An 18,056-nucleotide genomic window follows, 5' to 3' on the forward strand; every position below is an offset into this window, starting at 1 on the left:
ACGGGGTCAAATGCCAGTTTTACCACCTATGCGCTATGTGACCTTGGGCAAGTGACATAACCTCCATGCCTCAGGTTTTTCATCTGTAAAATAAAGAGAACAGTGCCCAGTCCATTGGGTTATCTTGAGGATGAGGTGAGCTATTACATGGGAAATGGTTAGCATAGGGAAAGCTACCTGTCAATGCCATTATTAGAATTAACTAGAATATGTTAGGAAAACTGTAAATCTTCACTATTTCTCTGACTACTGTTAATATCTTTACTCTGTTCCAAGGCAAATTATGTGATCTAAAGCCCTTGGGAACCGTACTATACGCCGAATCACAGGTCCTGGGGTCCGGGGGGCAGAGAGGGGCTGCACCTTCCCAGGGTGATCCCCACAGCGGCCAAATACCTCCACCTGTGCCCCACCATGGTGGGCACTGGTATCTTCCATGGGAGCAGAGCAAAGTGACTCCACCCCTCACATGGCCTCCTCTTCCAAGCTGACCTCTGGCCACAGCCTCTGAGAAAGGCCTGGGAAGTTGCTCTGTCCCGGGTTGCCAGCCTACTGGTAAGACCCAGATGAACAAGAACAAAAACCCTGAAGGGGAAGTGAGAAGCCGTGGGAGCCATGGCAGAACTGTCTCAGGCTCTGTAAGCCGGGTCGCAGTGAGGGCCACGCTCAGAGGCACTGGGCCCCACAGCAGCTGGAAAGGGCCTTGGGAGCAAGGAAAGGACTGGAGAAGTGCGGCGTTGGAGGATGGGGAGGTGAGGGACTTCCAGATGGCCTGATTAAATCCCTGGAAAGAGGACCTACAATTATAAAATGGTGCATTCTCCGTCTCGGGCAGTTGTTATCACGACTGTGCTGGGTGGTTCAAAAGTACGACCTCTGGATCCTTGTCACAGCTGCTGGGGACAGAAGTGCTGCTGTCAACCCTGCTTTGCAGATGGGAAAACAGGCCCAGAGAGGTTAAGCCACCTGCCCCGGGTTTCAAGTATGAAGCACAAAGGGATGTGAACTCTGGTCTTGAGCGCTGGGTTCCGTCTGCCCCATGGGAGACAGGCTTTGGGGTCGAGCACTCAGCCCTGTGCCTCAGTTTCCTTGTCAGTAGAAAGGGAATAATGATAAGACCTTCAAGGAGAGGTCAGTTGAAGTGGGAGGAATTGAGCGCCTAGTATGCTGCCTGGCACACAGTGAGCTATGCAATAAAGGGTGGCTTCTTTATTACTGATGAGGGAAGGTCATGGTTGTGGGGACTGTTTGGGCCTTTGAGGTTCAGATCCCAGAGTCACGCATGGATGCCCTGTGATTGCCAGCACATTGCTAAAAACTGGGCTGTACAGAGTGGTTATTGGGACAGACTCTGGAGCCAGACTGCCTGGCTTTAAATCCTGACCCCTATTAGCTATGTGACAATAAGCAAGTTAATTAACCTCTCTCTGCCCCATTTTTCCTTGTCTATAAAATAGGTAAATAACAATAATGCCTTCTTCACAGGGTTATTGTGAGCATTGAACATGTTCATATTTGCAAAAAAAAAAAAAAAAAAAAAAGCTTATAATATGCCTGGTACGCGGTAAGAACTAATAAATATTTATTATATCAGTAAAATGTGTATAAATGTTAGTGTCCCCATTTTACAGGTGAGAAAATGGAATGAGTTTAAGTTACCTGTGCAGGGTTAGGTGCACAGCATAAGCAGTTAGTGAGGGTAGAGCCAGGTGACAAACCCAGGCAGTCACACTTCAGAGCCCACACCCTTGGGGACAGGCTTCCCAGAGTTAGCCCAGAGTCAGCGCTCAGGGAGCCTGGGAACTGCCGGCACTTTCTAGCACCCATGGGATCAGGATTGGTCCAGGGCGTGGAAAAGAAAAGAGGGGCTGGGAGCCTGGCCGGGCAGGCCCGCAGCACCTTGAGTGGCTCTGTTCTGCCATTTCCTGCTTGTTGAATTATTCCAGAAACTGGACTTTGATCAGGCATGACCCCCGTTCCCCCTTCCTTTCCTTACAGCTTGCTGGCAAAACCATGCTGGGGCATGGCAGTCTCTCTGGGGGCCAGGGTTTCCCCACTGGGAGAAGGACTGCCTTTATTCTGGTGGAAATGGTTAGATGTGGTGTCTGTTTGAGACCTTAAGAAACACTGTTATTACAGTGTTCTTCAGTCTCCGAGTCTCTGTATTTGCTTCTTCCAAATTCAGTGTGTTCTCTCCAGTATGCACGTTGCTTGGTGATTTACAATAATGATCGTAATAGGAGATCTGTAACATTTAACGAGAGCTGTGTGCTAAACTCTGTTTCCTTCTAAGCACTGTACGTGATTTATCTCATTTCATCCACACCCAAAATCCTGTGAGGAAGGTATTATTACTAAACTCATTTTACAGATGAGAAGACAAAAACAGAGAGGTTAAGTGACTTGCCCCAAGATCACACAGCTGCTAAATAGCAGAACTGAGAATCAGAGTTCATGCTCACAACTACTATGTGTGCTAGCTTTAAAAATTCATACGTGAGTAAAATGTGTCTGAGGCCTCACCAGCTCCCATTCGTCACTGGGAGTGCATCAAGAGACCAGCAGAATGCACCAACATCCCGCCTCAATGCCGACTCCTTCCTAGGGGAGAAAACCCGATTACTTGCCGTGTGTGTGTGTGTGTGTGTGTGTGTGTGTGTGTGTGTGTGTGTGTGCTCAGGCCTGCAGGCTTCCTGGAAAACATCTTTCTGAAGTCACATTCTTGAAGTGGTGGAAACTACTGAGCCAATCTCTTGGGGCCAGGGCCCTTGAGAAATCAGAGAAATTGACTACCTCGGTAGCTGACCTCTTATTTAAATTGATCAGATTTTTTCATGGCATCGTTGAAAGCCACTGGAAGGGAAACCACAAAGCTGATCACCTTCTGGTGAAGCCCCAGGGTGACCGGCTTAGTAGATTTCTGCATAAATGAGTCCCACACTTAGGCAGGCACTGGGGGACCTATTGGTCTTTGGTGGTAGATCCTTCCGAGGCTTTCCAGAGACAGTAAATCGAGCTCTGAGTCGTGTTTACAGGAATGCGGCAGGAATTTAAATTTGGCAGAGTTTAATTCTCTAACAAACCAGTTGAACAGAAACCTTTATAGAAGATGTTTCTTACCTGCTTTAGCCAGTAAAATTCAGTAACCAGAATCCTTATTTACTTTGTATGACTGAGGAATTCTTGAAAAACAGGTGTTTCCTGGGGCCTGCTCTCACGAATAAAGGGCAGGCCGTGCATGGCTTACCTATCAGTTAATACCACATGCTTTAAGCACATAACACAGGCATAAGATAGATGTGGTCCTGCCCCCAGGAGGCTGACAGCCTCATGGAGAAAAGAAATAAGAAGATAGATAGATGATAAATAGATAGATAGATAGATAGATAGATAGAATGAATAGAGTAGTCACAGATTGTAAAAGGTGCTAACAAAAGGAAGGATGAAATTGTTATAGAAGGCCTCCTTTGGACTTGACATTCAAGCTCCTATTTGAGGGGTGAGAAGGGGCCAGGAGGGGGAAGGGCAAGAATAAAGTCCTCGAGTCAGGAGAGAGATTGGCCAGTGGAGAGTGGCCCCTGCCAAAGGAAGGGTGGGAGAGCAGGGCAGACCCCACCCCTGCAGAGTCCTGTGGGCCATCCTGGGGGAGCTGGATTCTATTCTCAGTACATGGGAAGGCATTAGAAGGTCTTATTTAAGCAGAGGCACAACACAGTTTTATTTACCGTTTAAGCTCACTCTTGCCTTGTGTAAGAGACTGGTTTGGACGGCAAAAAGAATAGAAGTGACAGACCAGTGAGGAGGCCACTGCACTACTAGACGAGAGAGGCTGGGGTCTGGAACCAGTATGTGGGCAGTGGAGCTGGAGGGCAGTGGACGGATTTGGGATTTGGGTGACAAAATCAACGGCTGATGGAATGGACATGAGCGTGGGAGAAGGTTCTGGCCTGAGCACCTGGGTGGACAGTGGTGCCATTCATGGAGACAGGATGACTGGGGGACAGGTTGGGAGGGCAGGGGGTGGACGTGTTAAGAACAAGTTGCATTTTGGACATACTAAATGTGAGGGCCCTGGGAGACATCCAGGAGATACGCTCAAGAAGGCAGTTGTACAGGGGCACCTGGGGGGTCTCAGTTGGATAAAATGTCTGACTTCAGCCCAGGTCGTCATGATCTTGCAGTTCATGGGCTTGAGCCCCACGCTGGGCTCTGCGCTGACAGCTCGGAGCCTGGAGCCTGCTTTGGATTCTGTGTCTCCCTCCCTCTCTGCCCCTCCCTCACTTGTGTTCTTGCTTTGTCTGTCTCTCTCTCTCTCTCTCTCAAAAATAAACATTTGAAAAAAAAAAAACAGAAGGCACCTCTATAGGTGGGCACACCAGCACAATGGAAAAGTGCCAGGTCCCACCGAGCAGGGTCAGACTGGGGTGTCAGATCGCTGGTCAACCTTGGGCAGGTCCCTCACCTCTAGAATGGGGCCCCTATGTCATGGGCTTGTTGTGAGGATTGTATGACTTAATACATGGAAAGAACTTAGATTTCAAAAGCAAGAATTCAGTAAACATTAGCTTCCTATAATAACAATTATCATCATCTTTGCTACAGTAATTTTCTTGCCATTTGTCTCTTTCTAATTAAAATCAAGGACCTCTGTAGCTGGTAAACACTTGTCCTGATGTTCTTGGCATTATTGGTTTATGAGTCTGGACGCTCGGGGAACACGGGGCGGGGTCTGTGTCTTCCACCTCCTAGCCCCCTTCCATGGTGCCCCCACACAGTAGGTGCTCAGTTACATTTAGCCAGTCACGTGGAATTCAGCTTGACTCCAGAGAAAAAACAAAATGCTTGTTTGAGAGAATCAGTCAAGCATGGAGGATAGCAGAAGGGACTTCGACGCAGACAGGAGAGAGGAGATTGCAAATTCACTGACAATGACAATTCATAGCATCTTTGCTCTTAAGGAGGCTCTTGAGTTCACAAACCAACCTCTTCCTGAACTAGATAATGGTCTTTTCGAAGAAAAGTTTTCCTTACAATTAGTCAAATCTGATACCTCCCCAAGATCTGCACATGCACCTGACCCATTCAAGGCTCCAGACATGTCAACACAACACATGCAAACACCCACCTTTCCCCCTCCGGAAGCCTCTGCTGTATGCCCCATCACCTTGCCCTCACCCGCTTTGCTCTGTTTTGTCCATTTGGCCTGAAGCTTCTTTCTTTTTTTTTTTTTTTTTTTAATTTTTTTTTTTCAACGTTTATTTATTTTTGGGACAGAGAAAGACAGAGCATGAACGGGGGAGGGGCAGAGAGAGAGGGAGACACAGAATCGGAAACAGGCTCCAGGCTCTGAGCCATCAGCCCAGAGCCCGACACGGGGCTCGAACTCACGGACCGCGAGATCGTGACCTGGCTGAAGTCGGACGCTTAACCGACTGCGCCACCCAGGCGCCCCTGAAGCTTCTTCCTTAACCACTTTTTTAGGGAACTCAGATGAAGCCTGCCATCCCACTTGGGGTTTCTCCTCTAACTCTGGAGATGCTGGGATCCATGGTCTCTCCTCAGACTCTTTTCATTTTTTTTTTTTTTAATATATGAAATTTATTGTCAAATTGGTTTCCATACAACACCCAGTGCTCATCCCAAAAGATGCCCTCTTCAATACCCATCGCCTACCCTCCCCTCCCTCCCACCCCCCATCAACCCTCAGTTTGTTCTCAGTTTTTAAGTCCTCAGACTCTTTTCAAATCATGACAGATGGCTCTGCCCTTTCCCAAGTCAAAAAAAAAAAACCAAAAAACCACATTTACTTTCAATTTCAAATAAGCAGTGTTTTAGTGTAGATTTGTTCCACACCGCATTTGCTACGGCACACTTCGATTTGCTAAATCTAGCCACCCTCGCTGTACGAGTCCCAAGTCCAAAGCCCCATGTACCATGCCTTATGGCATAGCTCCATTCTGTGCCCTAGGGGATTGCATCTTGGATGCTGAGGCCCAGGGTCCTTCAGTCCTCTCCCACCACCTGGGGAACCCTCAGGCGTGCCCAGAAAGTCCTCCGACAGTGTTGGGTGGTCTTGGCTCCCCTGCCTGCCATGAAAAGGTCTTAACCCCGGAGTCCAGGGTCCTGGGCAACTGTGCTTGTACAGATAGGCTGTTGGAGACCTAGCCTGACACCCAGCTGCTCAGGCGGACATGCAGATTAGACCCCACATCAACACCAAGCTTCCAGTCTTTTACTCTGGTTTCTATCTTCACTGTATCAGCTCCCCCTGGTGGCCAGAAGCAAATTCTTACGGTCTCCTGTCCAAGCCCTTGTATCTCCTCCAGCTGGGTTTATATTTCAGGGTAGACTTCTGCCCAAGGTTCCGCTGCCAGAAGAGATGAATGATATATCAGAAACTCAATGAAGAGTCAAGCACACACCTATCCCCCCCCACTTCCTGAGGCTCCCTTTGTGGTTCGGCCCTCAAATGCTCTCCCCCAGCTCCTAGCCTTACTGATGAACGGGAGCCTCGGTGCCATAAACTTTCTGGAACAATAGCCCCTCTCATTTCCTCCAACGATAAAAAAGAAGGTAGTTCCCTCACAAACGTAAGGGAGGGGCTTGTGCCCTCCCTTGTGCCACAAACTGGCTTAGGGAGAAGCAGAACCAGGAATTCTGAACACCTGGCTCCCTTCCTCAGTTTCTACTCTCTGAATTAGCAAGGGGAGGGGATGAAAGGAGGTTCTGGGACAGTGTTTACTCCAGCTTGTTGGCTTTGTGGCCCTGGGCAACTCCTTTATCTGTGTCTGTTTCCCCAGGGTTTAAAGAGGGGTAGTGAGAGTACTTGCCTTTTGAGGTTGTGTGGGGATTGAACAAACTGATTCGTGTGAAGAGTTTAGCAGAGGGCCTAGCCCACAGTAAACATTCAGTAAATATTAGCTATCACCATGCTTAGCTCAGTATGCTGTGGAAGCAAAGAGGAAGACAGATCAGCAGCAGGTATAAAGGACAAAGGATCGAGACATCCAGATTGGAGCCTAGGAACAGACAGTTGACATGAAAAACAAAGGCAAAGGATCCTTGGTGCTTTCTAACTCTCACTGGTCCTCAAGGACCAGTTCCTGGGGAAGCCACTGCACCTCACTGATCGTCTCTCCCTTCCTTAGGGCCGACGACTGCTTTTGTGCTTCTCGGAAGCTGGACGCTGTGGCCATCGAAGCCAAGTTTAAACAGGACCTGGGTTTCCGGATGCTGAACTGTGGGCGGACGGACCTGGTGAAGCAGGCGGTGTCTCTCCTAGGGCCGGATGGGATCAACACCATGAGCGAACAGGTACAGGGCCTGAGTCTCTGAACAGGCAACCCCTCCAACCTCCGCCAGGTACGCTGCCCCACGACTTTGCCAACAGCAGGCACTGGACACACACTCCCCCTGCTGGTGACTTAGGGTGATTTTTATTTATTTATTGAGTTAGTTTCGGTTTTTAAAATATAAAAATATCCTTGTTCATCTTTATAGAAATTGCACATGATCATTGCAGCTGAAATGGAAAATTGAGAAAAATAGGCCTATTCCAGAAAGGAAATAATGCCATCACCCAGATAGCCATCATTTATATTTAGTATGTGTCCCTCAAGTCCTTTTTTCAGCGTGGTTAAAATTAGTTCTCTGCCTGCCTGTCTGTTACTGCATCACAGAACAACTCCAGGAGTATTTTTACAAAACTTTCAGGGTATGTTTGAGATACACAAAAGTCATTCTGGGGAACCCTGGGAGGCACCTCAGAGATATAGGCAGCTATCCCCCAAGTCCCTGAAACTGAGGTACAGGGAGAAGCTCGTGCGTCTACCAGTCAGGGAGACACCATGTGGATGAAGGTGTCACGGACAGAGAAACAAACAGCAGTTTTCCATGTGAGCCCCAGATGGAAAGTCACAAGGGACAGATGGAGCTGTTTCTCATATGGGCAGCTCATGCAGTGAGTTCCAGGGAAGGAATAGCAGCTAAGAATTTTCTTGAGCAACAAGGATCCCTAACACACACACACACACACACACACACACATTTATATTTTTTTAAAACAGAGATTTATAATATCTTGCCTTTTTCGACAATTTATATTATAGGTACTTTGCAATATCATTAAATACTATTTTTTAAATCACTTTTAATGGCTACATAAAATGGTCCTATTATTTGTTCAGTTAACCATACCTCAGTTGTTGGATATTTAGGTTGTTTCTCACTACTTATATCAATAATGCTGAGTTAAACATATTTACACAAGTCTTTGTTCAAAATCCCTGATTATTTCATTAGGGAATTTTTTTTCATTAGGGAAATTTTTTTTTAATCGAAGTATAGTTGACACAGTAGTTTCAGGTGTGCAACATAGTGACTCTGCAATCCTGTATGTTAACACTGTGTTCATCGTTAGGGAAGTTCTTAAAAGTGGACGTAGTGGCTCATAGACATCAACCTTTCTGAAATGACTTTCGCAGAGACTTTGTTTCCTTGTACACACCCTCCAACAACATATGTGTTTCCCCATCAATCTTTAAAAAAAATTTTTTAACTGTTTATTCATTTTTGAGAGGCAGAGTGTGAGTAGGGGAGAGGCAGACACACACACACACACACACACACACACACACACACACACACAATCCGAAGCAGGCTCCAAGCTCTGAGCTGTCAGCACAGAGCCTGACACGGGGCTCTAACCCATGAACTGTGAGATCATGACCTGAACCGAAGTCAGATGCCTAACCGACTGAGCCACCCAGGTGCCCCTCCCTATTAATATTTTCCTTACCTTTTGCCAGTTTTTCACTGGAGCTTTTATTGTCTTCTTTATTTAGGAGAGCTCTTTACATATTAGGCATATAACCCTTTCTTATACTATGACAAATGTGTCTCAATTTATTGCCTACCTTTCAATTTTGTTTATGTTTTTGGTTTTAGGTCCTCAACACCGTAATGCTTTTCCTTCATGATTTCTTCCATTACTTTTACACCTAGAAACAGATCCAGTTAGATGGTGTGAGATAAGCTCTAACTTGCACGTTTTCCCAAGTAGCCACCTTCTCAACACTGTTTATTGAAAAATCCATCCCTCCCTTCTAATGGTTGTGGAACTTCAAAACAAGCAGGAGTCACTGGCAAATATGGAATTCCTAAAAACCATTCCTCATTCACTTGCCTTTTGCTTGTAAATGATAAACCAGACATCAGTGACGGGGGCATGCTCAGAGGCATCCAATTTCCCTTGACACTGGCCAGCAGCTGTGTAGAGCAAAGATGATACTTACATTGTGAAAGAGAAAAATGTCAAGGAAACAGTGTTTATGAGTTAGATAACTTAGGACTGATACCACAGAGTCCAGAAAGTTCCCAAGACCTGTAAGTTGAAATCAGCCACGTGTTTTAGCAAACACCCTTAGGTCTCTTGCACCTTAGGACAGACAAATGAAAATACTCCAACTTAAGCAAAGATAATTGCAAAAACGGCAATCCCCTACCTTTTTTTTTTTTTTTTTTTTTTTGCCTTCATTTTGGTTTTCAAAATAGGGAGGATTGTGACTTTATGAGTCATAAGGGCAGCACATTTATTTTTTTAATGCTGGATTTTGAGTACAAACATAGCCACCTACACACAAGTAAGATTTTCCATTTGCTATCGTCCAGTGACACAGCTACCTTGTAAACCTTCTCCATTCTCTGGTTTTTAACCCACCACAGGGCATGACCCCCCTGATGTATGCCTGCGTCCGTGGGGACGAGGCAATGGTTCAGATGCTGCTGGATGCCGGAGCTGACCTGAATGTCGAGGTGAGGGTGCAGAGGGCTACAGGGCCCCTGGGCCTGGCAGTCCCCCAGGGAAAATGAGCAAAGGGGGGGGTGCTTTTTCTCCTGAGAGCCACCACTGGGGGCGGTCAGTCCAGCAAATAGGTCAAATCAGCCGGTAGATTTCCTCCATCTGGAGGCCCCAGCCCAACCAAATCCCAGGGAGCTGCCCACGTGCATGTTTCATTTAAAAACAACCAATGAAGCTACAAGAAGCACCAGCGTTCCCTTATCTCAGCTGAACTGAGTCTGATTCTTATTACTGATCTATTTCTTCTGGGATCAGGGCAGGGAGCTCTCTCCTGAGCCATCAGGACATAAGACAGAGCTGCTCCGCATACCCTGACCTAAGGTGTAGCTCCCTCAGATCCTACCCCCTCCCAACCAAATCCTGATTGGTTCGCCTATTGGCTGAGTTGAAGCCACAGGTCCTAAAGCTAATGGCAAAGCTTCCGTGAGGCAGTGTGGTGTATTTATCGTGGGAAGCGCACCCCCGCAGGCTTTAGAGTTTGACACTTAAGCTCAAATTCCGAAACTGCTGAGTCTTAGTAACTTGCTTTTGTGCTGGGGCAGGTGGCTTAACCTTTTTGAGCCTCAGCATCCCCATCCACAACAGGGGGAGAATAATCACACCCATCTCAGAGAGTTGCTGGAAGAAATAAATACAGAGAGGACCTAGCATAAGTTTGGGGCTCAGTCAATACTGGTTCGCGCACACACACCACGAGGCTTGTGATAGGTGAAATCACGCTTTTCGACCACGTCCTATCCTGTCTTTCTGGCAGCCAGCAACTGGCAGCCCCAGAGGCTAGGAAGGTTGGCACGCTACAGTCCTAACTCAGCAACCCTATAAAACTTTTTTAGTTCAAAATTAGATGTTCTTGTAGTCTTAGTACTGTGCTTTTTTTAATTAGTGAGTTTTATGTTCATCTGAGGAAAACAGGCAATAGACCTAGTTTTGCATCCAGACCATTTTGGATATTATAAGTTTCAGGTACTGGGGATTTTCTTGCCTGTTATGAATCCCCCAACACCATGCAGACCCCTGCAAGGGCTCCTCATCTTTGGGTCCTGGTGGCTTCTCTGATCCTCTCTAGCCCATTCCATGACTCCTAGCCAGCTCAAGGCCTACCCTGACAGGTGACGAGTGAATTCAGCTGCTCTGAATGAGTCAGACATCACAGCTGTTTGGTCCCAGGGGTGTTTGGGAGAAAAGCCATGTGTGGGTGCCAGTCCTGAAGGGCCCCAGCCTTCAGCTTCCCTGCTGCCTCTCTTTTGGCCTAGAGTGTTTTGAGGCCCCCATATTGAAGGACCAGTATCAGATCGCTCACTCGTGGTGTGTCCAGGGAAGGTTTTGTGCCCAGGTTTCCAGTAGCATGAGGGTCCTTGTCAACTGAGAAGCCAGAAGAACAGTGAAATGAGAACAGGGTAGGGTGAGCTGTGACCAGATGGGAATGTGACTCCATCAGATGGGTAGTGGTCTTCCCTGGCTTGAAAACTCAAAGCAGACCTTGCCTTGCCTGGGGTTTGCTGCTGCTGAGAATTTCCCCTAAAGGTGCGAATGTAATGATATGGCATCTCATGCTGTCTGACACCCTATGGCTCTCAGAACCACCACCCTTCCTTAAGCAGAAAGAGGGGACAGGCTGGGGAGTTGGCTTGTGGTAGCTGCCATTACAGCTTCTCCAAGGCACCTCAGAGGAAGTCAGAAATCATCGGTTTAATTCCTTTCAGACAAGAAGCAAAGGAGACCTTATGATGCACAGAGAACATAAAGTCACTACCCCACTGTTACCGACATTTCCCAAAGCACTTCTAGAATGTCCTTCTGTACATCTCTAGCCCACATGCCCAGCCACAGATAGGTCAGATTTGCTAGTCAAAATATTGTGAAGGTCACATTTTGAAAATAACTTCAATTTGTTTATAGGTTGTCAGTACTCCTCATAAATATCCATCCGTCCACCCTGAGACCCGCCATTGGACGGCTCTGACTTTTGCTGTGTTGCATGGACATATTCCTGTAGTTCAGGTATATTAATGTATTTCCCTATCCACATCTGACCTTTAATTTTACCCTCTTCCATCATGCAAATCTGTTACCTCTCCCAGCATGCATATTCCCTAAGAGATTCATATTGGTTAATTGCAACTAAATATAGCACATTCATATCATATAAGTGAAAATATCATATGTAATGATCTATATGGCCTGGCCTTAACCAATATGAAACGATCACATACCCACATGCAGCCTCACACAGAAGAGCGGCAAACTTATGAAGTTGTTCCTGGTTGCTCGGGGGTGGGGCCTGAGCTGCAATTTTGTGGATTTGTTCATTTTGCTTGTTGCAATGTGAATCGTGAGACTTGGATGGTGTGAGACCTTAGAACCTCCCCTGAGGTGTGACCCTGGTGTTTGCGTAGAATCTAGTGGTTTCTAACTAGTGGAAAGAAGCATCCCCAAGTTGCCAAGGGAATGATTCTAAATGACACTTGCTTGGATTCTACTTATTGAGAATCTGATCCAAGAGGTCTAGAGTAAGGCCTTTGGATGTGTCTTTGGAAACAGCTACCCAAGGCTCCCCAAGTACGGAGAGATGTCCTCATCCGAGGGCCGTTGGGCATTTAAGTATGTATTGGTTATACTTTTTCTGGCTCTTGTACAGTTGGTATTCAACAAATAGCCATCGAATATATTCTAGATCTTAAACTTGCTCTTCACTTCATCAGGAAAAAAGAACTCAGCATCCAGGTCCATTATCACACCTGGCCTCATGGTGCTGAGCTGTGGGTACATCAGGAATACTTGCTTTTATGTGCTCCAAGCGTCTTAGAAGTTTACAGAGCAGGAAATAAGTGTTCCAGGGACCATGAGGCAATGTTGGAAATCCACAGGAATCTTTTGTTGTTTCCTCAGTCATGGGACTCCTTAGGACAGACCCAAAGTCATGTTTCAGGAGGTTGAGAGTATGACGTGTTATGCTGAGAGCTGAAACTTCTGCCCACTTCACTCTTGGTAGAGGAATATAAGAAAGAAGGGATCGGGAGGTGGCCTGGTGGACACAAATGCCACCCTTAAAGTGCAGTCGCATCCCCAAGCCCTTAAATCAGGAATAGGAGCAGCGGGCAGCCAGGCAAACCCAAAAAGAAGTCAGGCCACCTCTTCACTGCAGGTACACAGGTCCCGGAATGCCAGGAGTCAGCCCTCTCCTGGCTGTGCCCTGAGGGAGCCCTGGATACGTAGCAAAGAAGGTAGATTGCCCCCCCTCCCCATTTTCCATTGGTGGTCCTGAGAGCACACTCACTGAGAGTGAGATCTGGCACAGACAGAATCTCCATCTTGAAGAAGCCCTTCAGGAATGCACAGAACAGAGTAAACTCCTGGATTCTCACTCTGCCTCTTTATTAATTGCTGGCCAGGAAATTTAGCATTGGCTAAACTATACTCAGAGCCATCCAGAGTGTTCTAGAAGGCATCCTTGCCCTCATTGGCCCAGGTGGTCTCCAGAGTCCTTCAGAACTCAAGATTCTGTGGTTCTAAGAGATCCCTCTAATGCTCTCTCCGAGGCTTTGTGTAACCGACCCGAAAAGGGAGTCTTCCAGCACTCTGATGCCATGAGCTGCTCAGTCAGCACTTCTGGAAACTTCAATGTACTTATAAATCACCTGGAGATCTTGCTGAAATGCAAACACTCTCATTCAGTTGGTCGGGGGTGGGCCCTGAGAGCCAGCATTTCAAAGCTCCCAGGGGATGCTGATGCTGCTTTTCCGTGGACCACACTTTGATAGTCCGAGGTTCTAGTAGATTCGAGGGGCCATCAGTTCATCCCCCAAGGTACAGTTGCCCTCACCCTGTGCACATGGCCACTGACCCAGAGGGAGGGCAGGAACATTGGCACTGTGCTGACTCCCACCAGCTCTCCTGACGTGTCCTCACAGCACATGTCTTTAAATGTCTCAATGGCCACTCTTCCTCTGCAGCTGCTCCTGGACGCCGGGGCCAAGGTGGAAGGTTCCGTGGAGCACGGCGAGGAGAACTACTCGGAAACGCCCCTCCAGCTGGCTGCTGCCGTAGGTAAGAGTTGCTGATTCTCATCCCGGCCAAGGGTCTCCACCACCTCGGCCCTCGCTGTGTCTGTGACCGTGTATTTGCTTTATTCGCTTATAAAACCCCCTTCTCTGGGCTTGCAGGAAATTTTGAGCTGGTTAGTTTGCTGTTGGAGCGTGGTGCGGATCCCCTGATAGGAACCATGTACAGGAATGGAATTTCTACAACCCCCCAGGGTGATATGAACTCTTTCAGCCAGGCCGCAGCCCACGGACACAGGTAGGCTAGGATGGGCCAAAGCCACAAGGTCCCAAGTGGTGCTTGTTAAAAATGCAGATTCCCAGGCCTACCCCAGACCCACTATATCTCTGGATGTGGGGCCCAGAGGCAGGCCAGACACCAGGCCTGGCCACAGTGGCCTTCACTGCCAGCTTTCTGCTCAGAGCCAACTTCGTGCAGCGCACATCCACTCAGACTGCCTTGCTTTGTCCTTTCCCAGATCAGCTTCCTCCTCACAGAGATGCCACTCTTTGCCAGCGTTGGTCAGAGCCCGTCACATCAGCTGCCATGAAGTGACAAGGATCCATTTAAAAAATAATAAAACCCCTCGTGTTTGGTTATTTCTTGTCACATGGCCTTCAGGTTTTACCCCATCCAATTTTATTACACATAACCCCATGTAAAGCAAATTCATGTGGGACCCTGTGCAGGTTGATGGTTAAAAGAGCACAGTTCTAGAGCCTTTTGGATACTTGTGGAAAGCATTTAGCTGCTCCAGGTTGTCCTCCAGGAAACAGAGCCAGTCATGCTCCACCGTCTCCTCCACCCAGCCCTAAAACGTAGCACCCGTGGTCAGGCCTCTGAAGCCACAACTCCAGAGTTGTTCCTGCCATTCCCTTGTCTCACACGAGTGGTGTCCCCACTGCCCACACCCCATCCCTGCCCCGGCAAAACCCTTCCATCTCTGAGTGTCTTCCTCTCTGGGTTTATGATTGACAGGAATGTGTTCCGCAAACTGCTCGCTCAGCCAGAGAAGGAGAAGAGTGATATCCTGTCCCTGGAGGAGATTCTGGCCGAGGGGACTGACCTGGCGGAGACAACCCCGCCTCCCCTCTGTGCCAGCCGCAACAGCAAGGCCAAACTGAGAGCCCTGAGGGAGGCCATGTATCACAGCGCTGAGCATGGCTACGTGGATGTCACAATTGATATCAGGAGCATAGGTCAGTCTGGGCACCCTCCACCACTGGACACAGCATCACTGCCCAGTGCTAGGTGACTCACACACACACACACACGTGCACACACCCACCCACCCCCCCCCCCCCCACACACACACACACAGAGGCCCAGGGAATTTCGCATTTGCTGGTTGGAGCCCTTCCAGGCTAAACTGCCCGAGCTATCCCCAAAGACAGCATCACCCTTCCAGCCCCAAACGCCTGACCTCAGGTCATTTTCTCATGATTCCCAAACTCTGGACCCTGAGAACTTAGGAATTGGAATCACCTGGGAGCTTGTCTGAATACGGATTGCCAGGCCCTACACCCAGAGGCTCTGCTGTTGAGGGTCTGGATGGATAAAGGCCGGAAATCTTTATGTTTAACAATCATCCCAGGTGGCTCCCAGTGGTTGGGGAATCACTGCCTTAGAGCACCCAAATCACGAAGCAGCGGCCAGGCAACAGCTAGGACGAGGGCGTCTCTTTGCCAGGCTCACCCACTGAGCTTCGGGGGGCAAAGCCACTCTCGGGAAAAGTTGGGGGTGGCTCTTCCTTGAATGAGCGAGCTCAGACCCATCTCCTCCGTGCGTCCAGGGAACAGGCTTGCCCAGTCTTCCCCGGTCTAGAGGCAACAGCCCCGCACAAGAACAGCAGGACCTAGCCTGGGCCTTCAACACAGGGAGTGGCAGGTCAAGGTGGGATGAGGGCCTGAGGAGAGGCCCCCTGCTGCTGCTCTGGACGTGGGCCCCTCTCTCAGGGTAGCTGTTCAGTCTGTGGGATATTTATGCCACTGCCCAGAGAGCCTGTTTACCATAATGATGACGCTCCAGGCTCTGAATGGCCTGCTCGTTATAAACAGTAGTGAGACGCATTCTTCCTCTGTGCCTCACCTCGACAGGGGAGAAGCAAATCACAGCAATCAGCTGCTGGAGGGGTTTCTATTAAAGGAGGAAGAACCTGATGAAGTGCCCACAGATGGGAAAGTTGTTTTGCACAGGGGAGCAGCGGCAGAATCCTCCCGGGTCTTTTTCCGACATACGCGTCCGTCCTGGCCAGGGCGGTAGATGGCAAAGTCCACCGATGGGTTTCACCAGCTCTGTGCTCTCGCCTGGTGCTATCTCATCCTGGGCAAGGCACTTCCCTCCCTGGGCTTCTGTCTCCCCAGAAGGCAGAAGGAGTGGAGGTGAATGAAGTCAGGACTCAGAAGTATGGAGTAGGCAGAAGCAGCGTGTGACAATTCCACGTTCTACACGGTGGTTCTAGCTTGTAAAATGCAGCCCCCGCTAATGTGACGAGCATGCAGAGATGGACACCCATAGCTAAGGGAATTGAATTGTGATCTTTAGTTTCAACATCTGCAAGTCTTCAGGGGGAGAAAAAAAATACAAACTACCCTGGCTGTATTCATCCCAAGTCGGTCTCTTGGTCTCGTAGTTTGGTGATGTCCTGGGGGAAGGCCAGCTTCCAGATAAAAACACACCTTCTGTTGTGGTTGTTTTCTGTCTCGCCCTCTCCTCCCCTCCATGCCCTCCCCTCCCTCTCCCAGGTGTCCCATGGACACTGCACACGTGGCTGGAGTCTTTGCGGATCGCCTTCCAGCAACACCGCAGGCCTCTTATCCAGTGCCTGTTGAAGGAGTTTAAGACCATTCAGGAGGAGGAGTACACAGAGGAGCTCATTACTCAAGGCCTGCCCCTGATGTTTGAGATCTTGAAAGCGAGCAAGGTAAGAGGAGTTTAACGCTGTGGTGTCGGTCGGCGGCAGAGAACAAGCGGGGAGGTCCCCGACCTCAATGGCCCCTTAGCCTGATCCTGCCCTCCAGATACGAATCCTGCAGTCATGGCCACTGGTGGCATTTGTACGTGGCTGACTAAAGCTATTTGTGCAGTCATTGTGGGCAGCTGTTTTATTGAGCACCTGCTATGTCCCAAGACACTTCTAATAACCCAGGGAATTTGCAGGAAAGCTGGGGAGATGCTGCCAACACACGTGCCCCAAGGGCATCTGAGGTTTATGAAACAATGTTGAATGGTGGCATGGGCTCTGAGGGGTGTGAGTCAGTCAGGGAAGGTGTCAGGGAGGTGCCGAGATGTGAGCAGGCCTGGCCGGACAGATAGGAATCCGGCAGGGAGAGGGAAATGGTATATCTCCCAAGATCCATGGGATACACACCCTTCCAGGGTTCCCACAAAGCCGGGCCCTGGAGAAAATTTTTCAGGTACAGAAGATCAGATGAGTCTCCCCCCACTTCCTCCTGGGTCCCCTTACTCCTACAACAGAGAAATAAATGCTGCAGCCCCTTCAGAACATCAGTTCATCCCTTGGGCTATTATGAGATCAGTTCTTAAAAATCTCTTCAGGGTCTCTTGTTTGATGATATAGTATAGATGTTCCGTCCCTGCCAGGGGGCCTTTGGCATCATTGCGTGTGTTGCTGGAGAACTTCGAGAATAGACAGCCGTGGCATGCCCATCCCCCAGCCATCCTATCAAGGGTGGAGAGCCAAGGGCAAGGGGGAGACTGTGACAACTGCCCCACCACTGTGGCCATGGAAACACCAGGGGTGACCAGGCTGCCTTGAGAGGCTCTGAGGAGTCTGTGCATCAACTACCGCGTACCTGAGGGCTCCCCAGTGGGCCACGAGGGAACGAATATATATTTTTTGGCACAGTGGGTCAGAGCATGGACTCTGGAGCCAAACTATAGGGATCCAAACCTCTCTATGCCACGTACTAGCCTTAATGACCCCACTCAAGTTACTTAACTTCCCTCTGCTTCAGTTTCCCTACCTGAAAATGGGGACAATAACTATATTGACCTCTTAGGGTGGGTGTGAAGATACAATGAGTCCATGCCCTCCAAACTGGCTCTGCAACTTGGTGAGTGCGGTACAAGTGACCCTGTCACGAAGCTGGCCTCGCCGGAGTATGACGCACCTCGAGTATTTCCCAAAGGGTGT

General features: G+C 48.8%; 1 protein-coding gene across 3 annotated transcripts in view; it reads left to right on the top strand.

Annotated features, from left to right (window-relative positions):
- The window catches only part of BTBD11 (BTB domain containing 11), a 317,388-nt gene that overhangs the window by 259,277 nt on the left and 40,055 nt on the right, over window positions 1-18,056 (top strand). For 2 of the 3 annotated variants that reach the window (XM_045466347.1, XM_045466349.1), the window contains 7 exons: window positions 7,149-7,314; window positions 9,724-9,813; window positions 11,759-11,860; window positions 13,813-13,906; window positions 14,023-14,158; window positions 14,879-15,099; window positions 16,645-16,823. In XM_045466347.1, coding sequence (XP_045322303.1) covers window positions 7,149-7,314; window positions 9,724-9,813; window positions 11,759-11,860; window positions 13,813-13,906; window positions 14,023-14,158; window positions 14,879-15,099; window positions 16,645-16,823 — 988 coding nt within the window. The remainder of the gene's footprint in view (window positions 1-7,148; window positions 7,315-9,723; window positions 9,814-11,758; window positions 11,861-13,812; window positions 13,907-14,022; window positions 14,159-14,878; window positions 15,100-16,644; window positions 16,824-18,056) is intronic. The other variant, XM_045466348.1, reaches the window with a different exon arrangement.

The sequence above is a fragment of the Leopardus geoffroyi genome, chromosome B4 (genome assembly GCF_018350155.1).
Source record: "Leopardus geoffroyi isolate Oge1 chromosome B4, O.geoffroyi_Oge1_pat1.0, whole genome shotgun sequence".
Lineage (NCBI taxonomy): Eukaryota > Metazoa > Chordata > Mammalia > Carnivora > Felidae > Leopardus > Leopardus geoffroyi.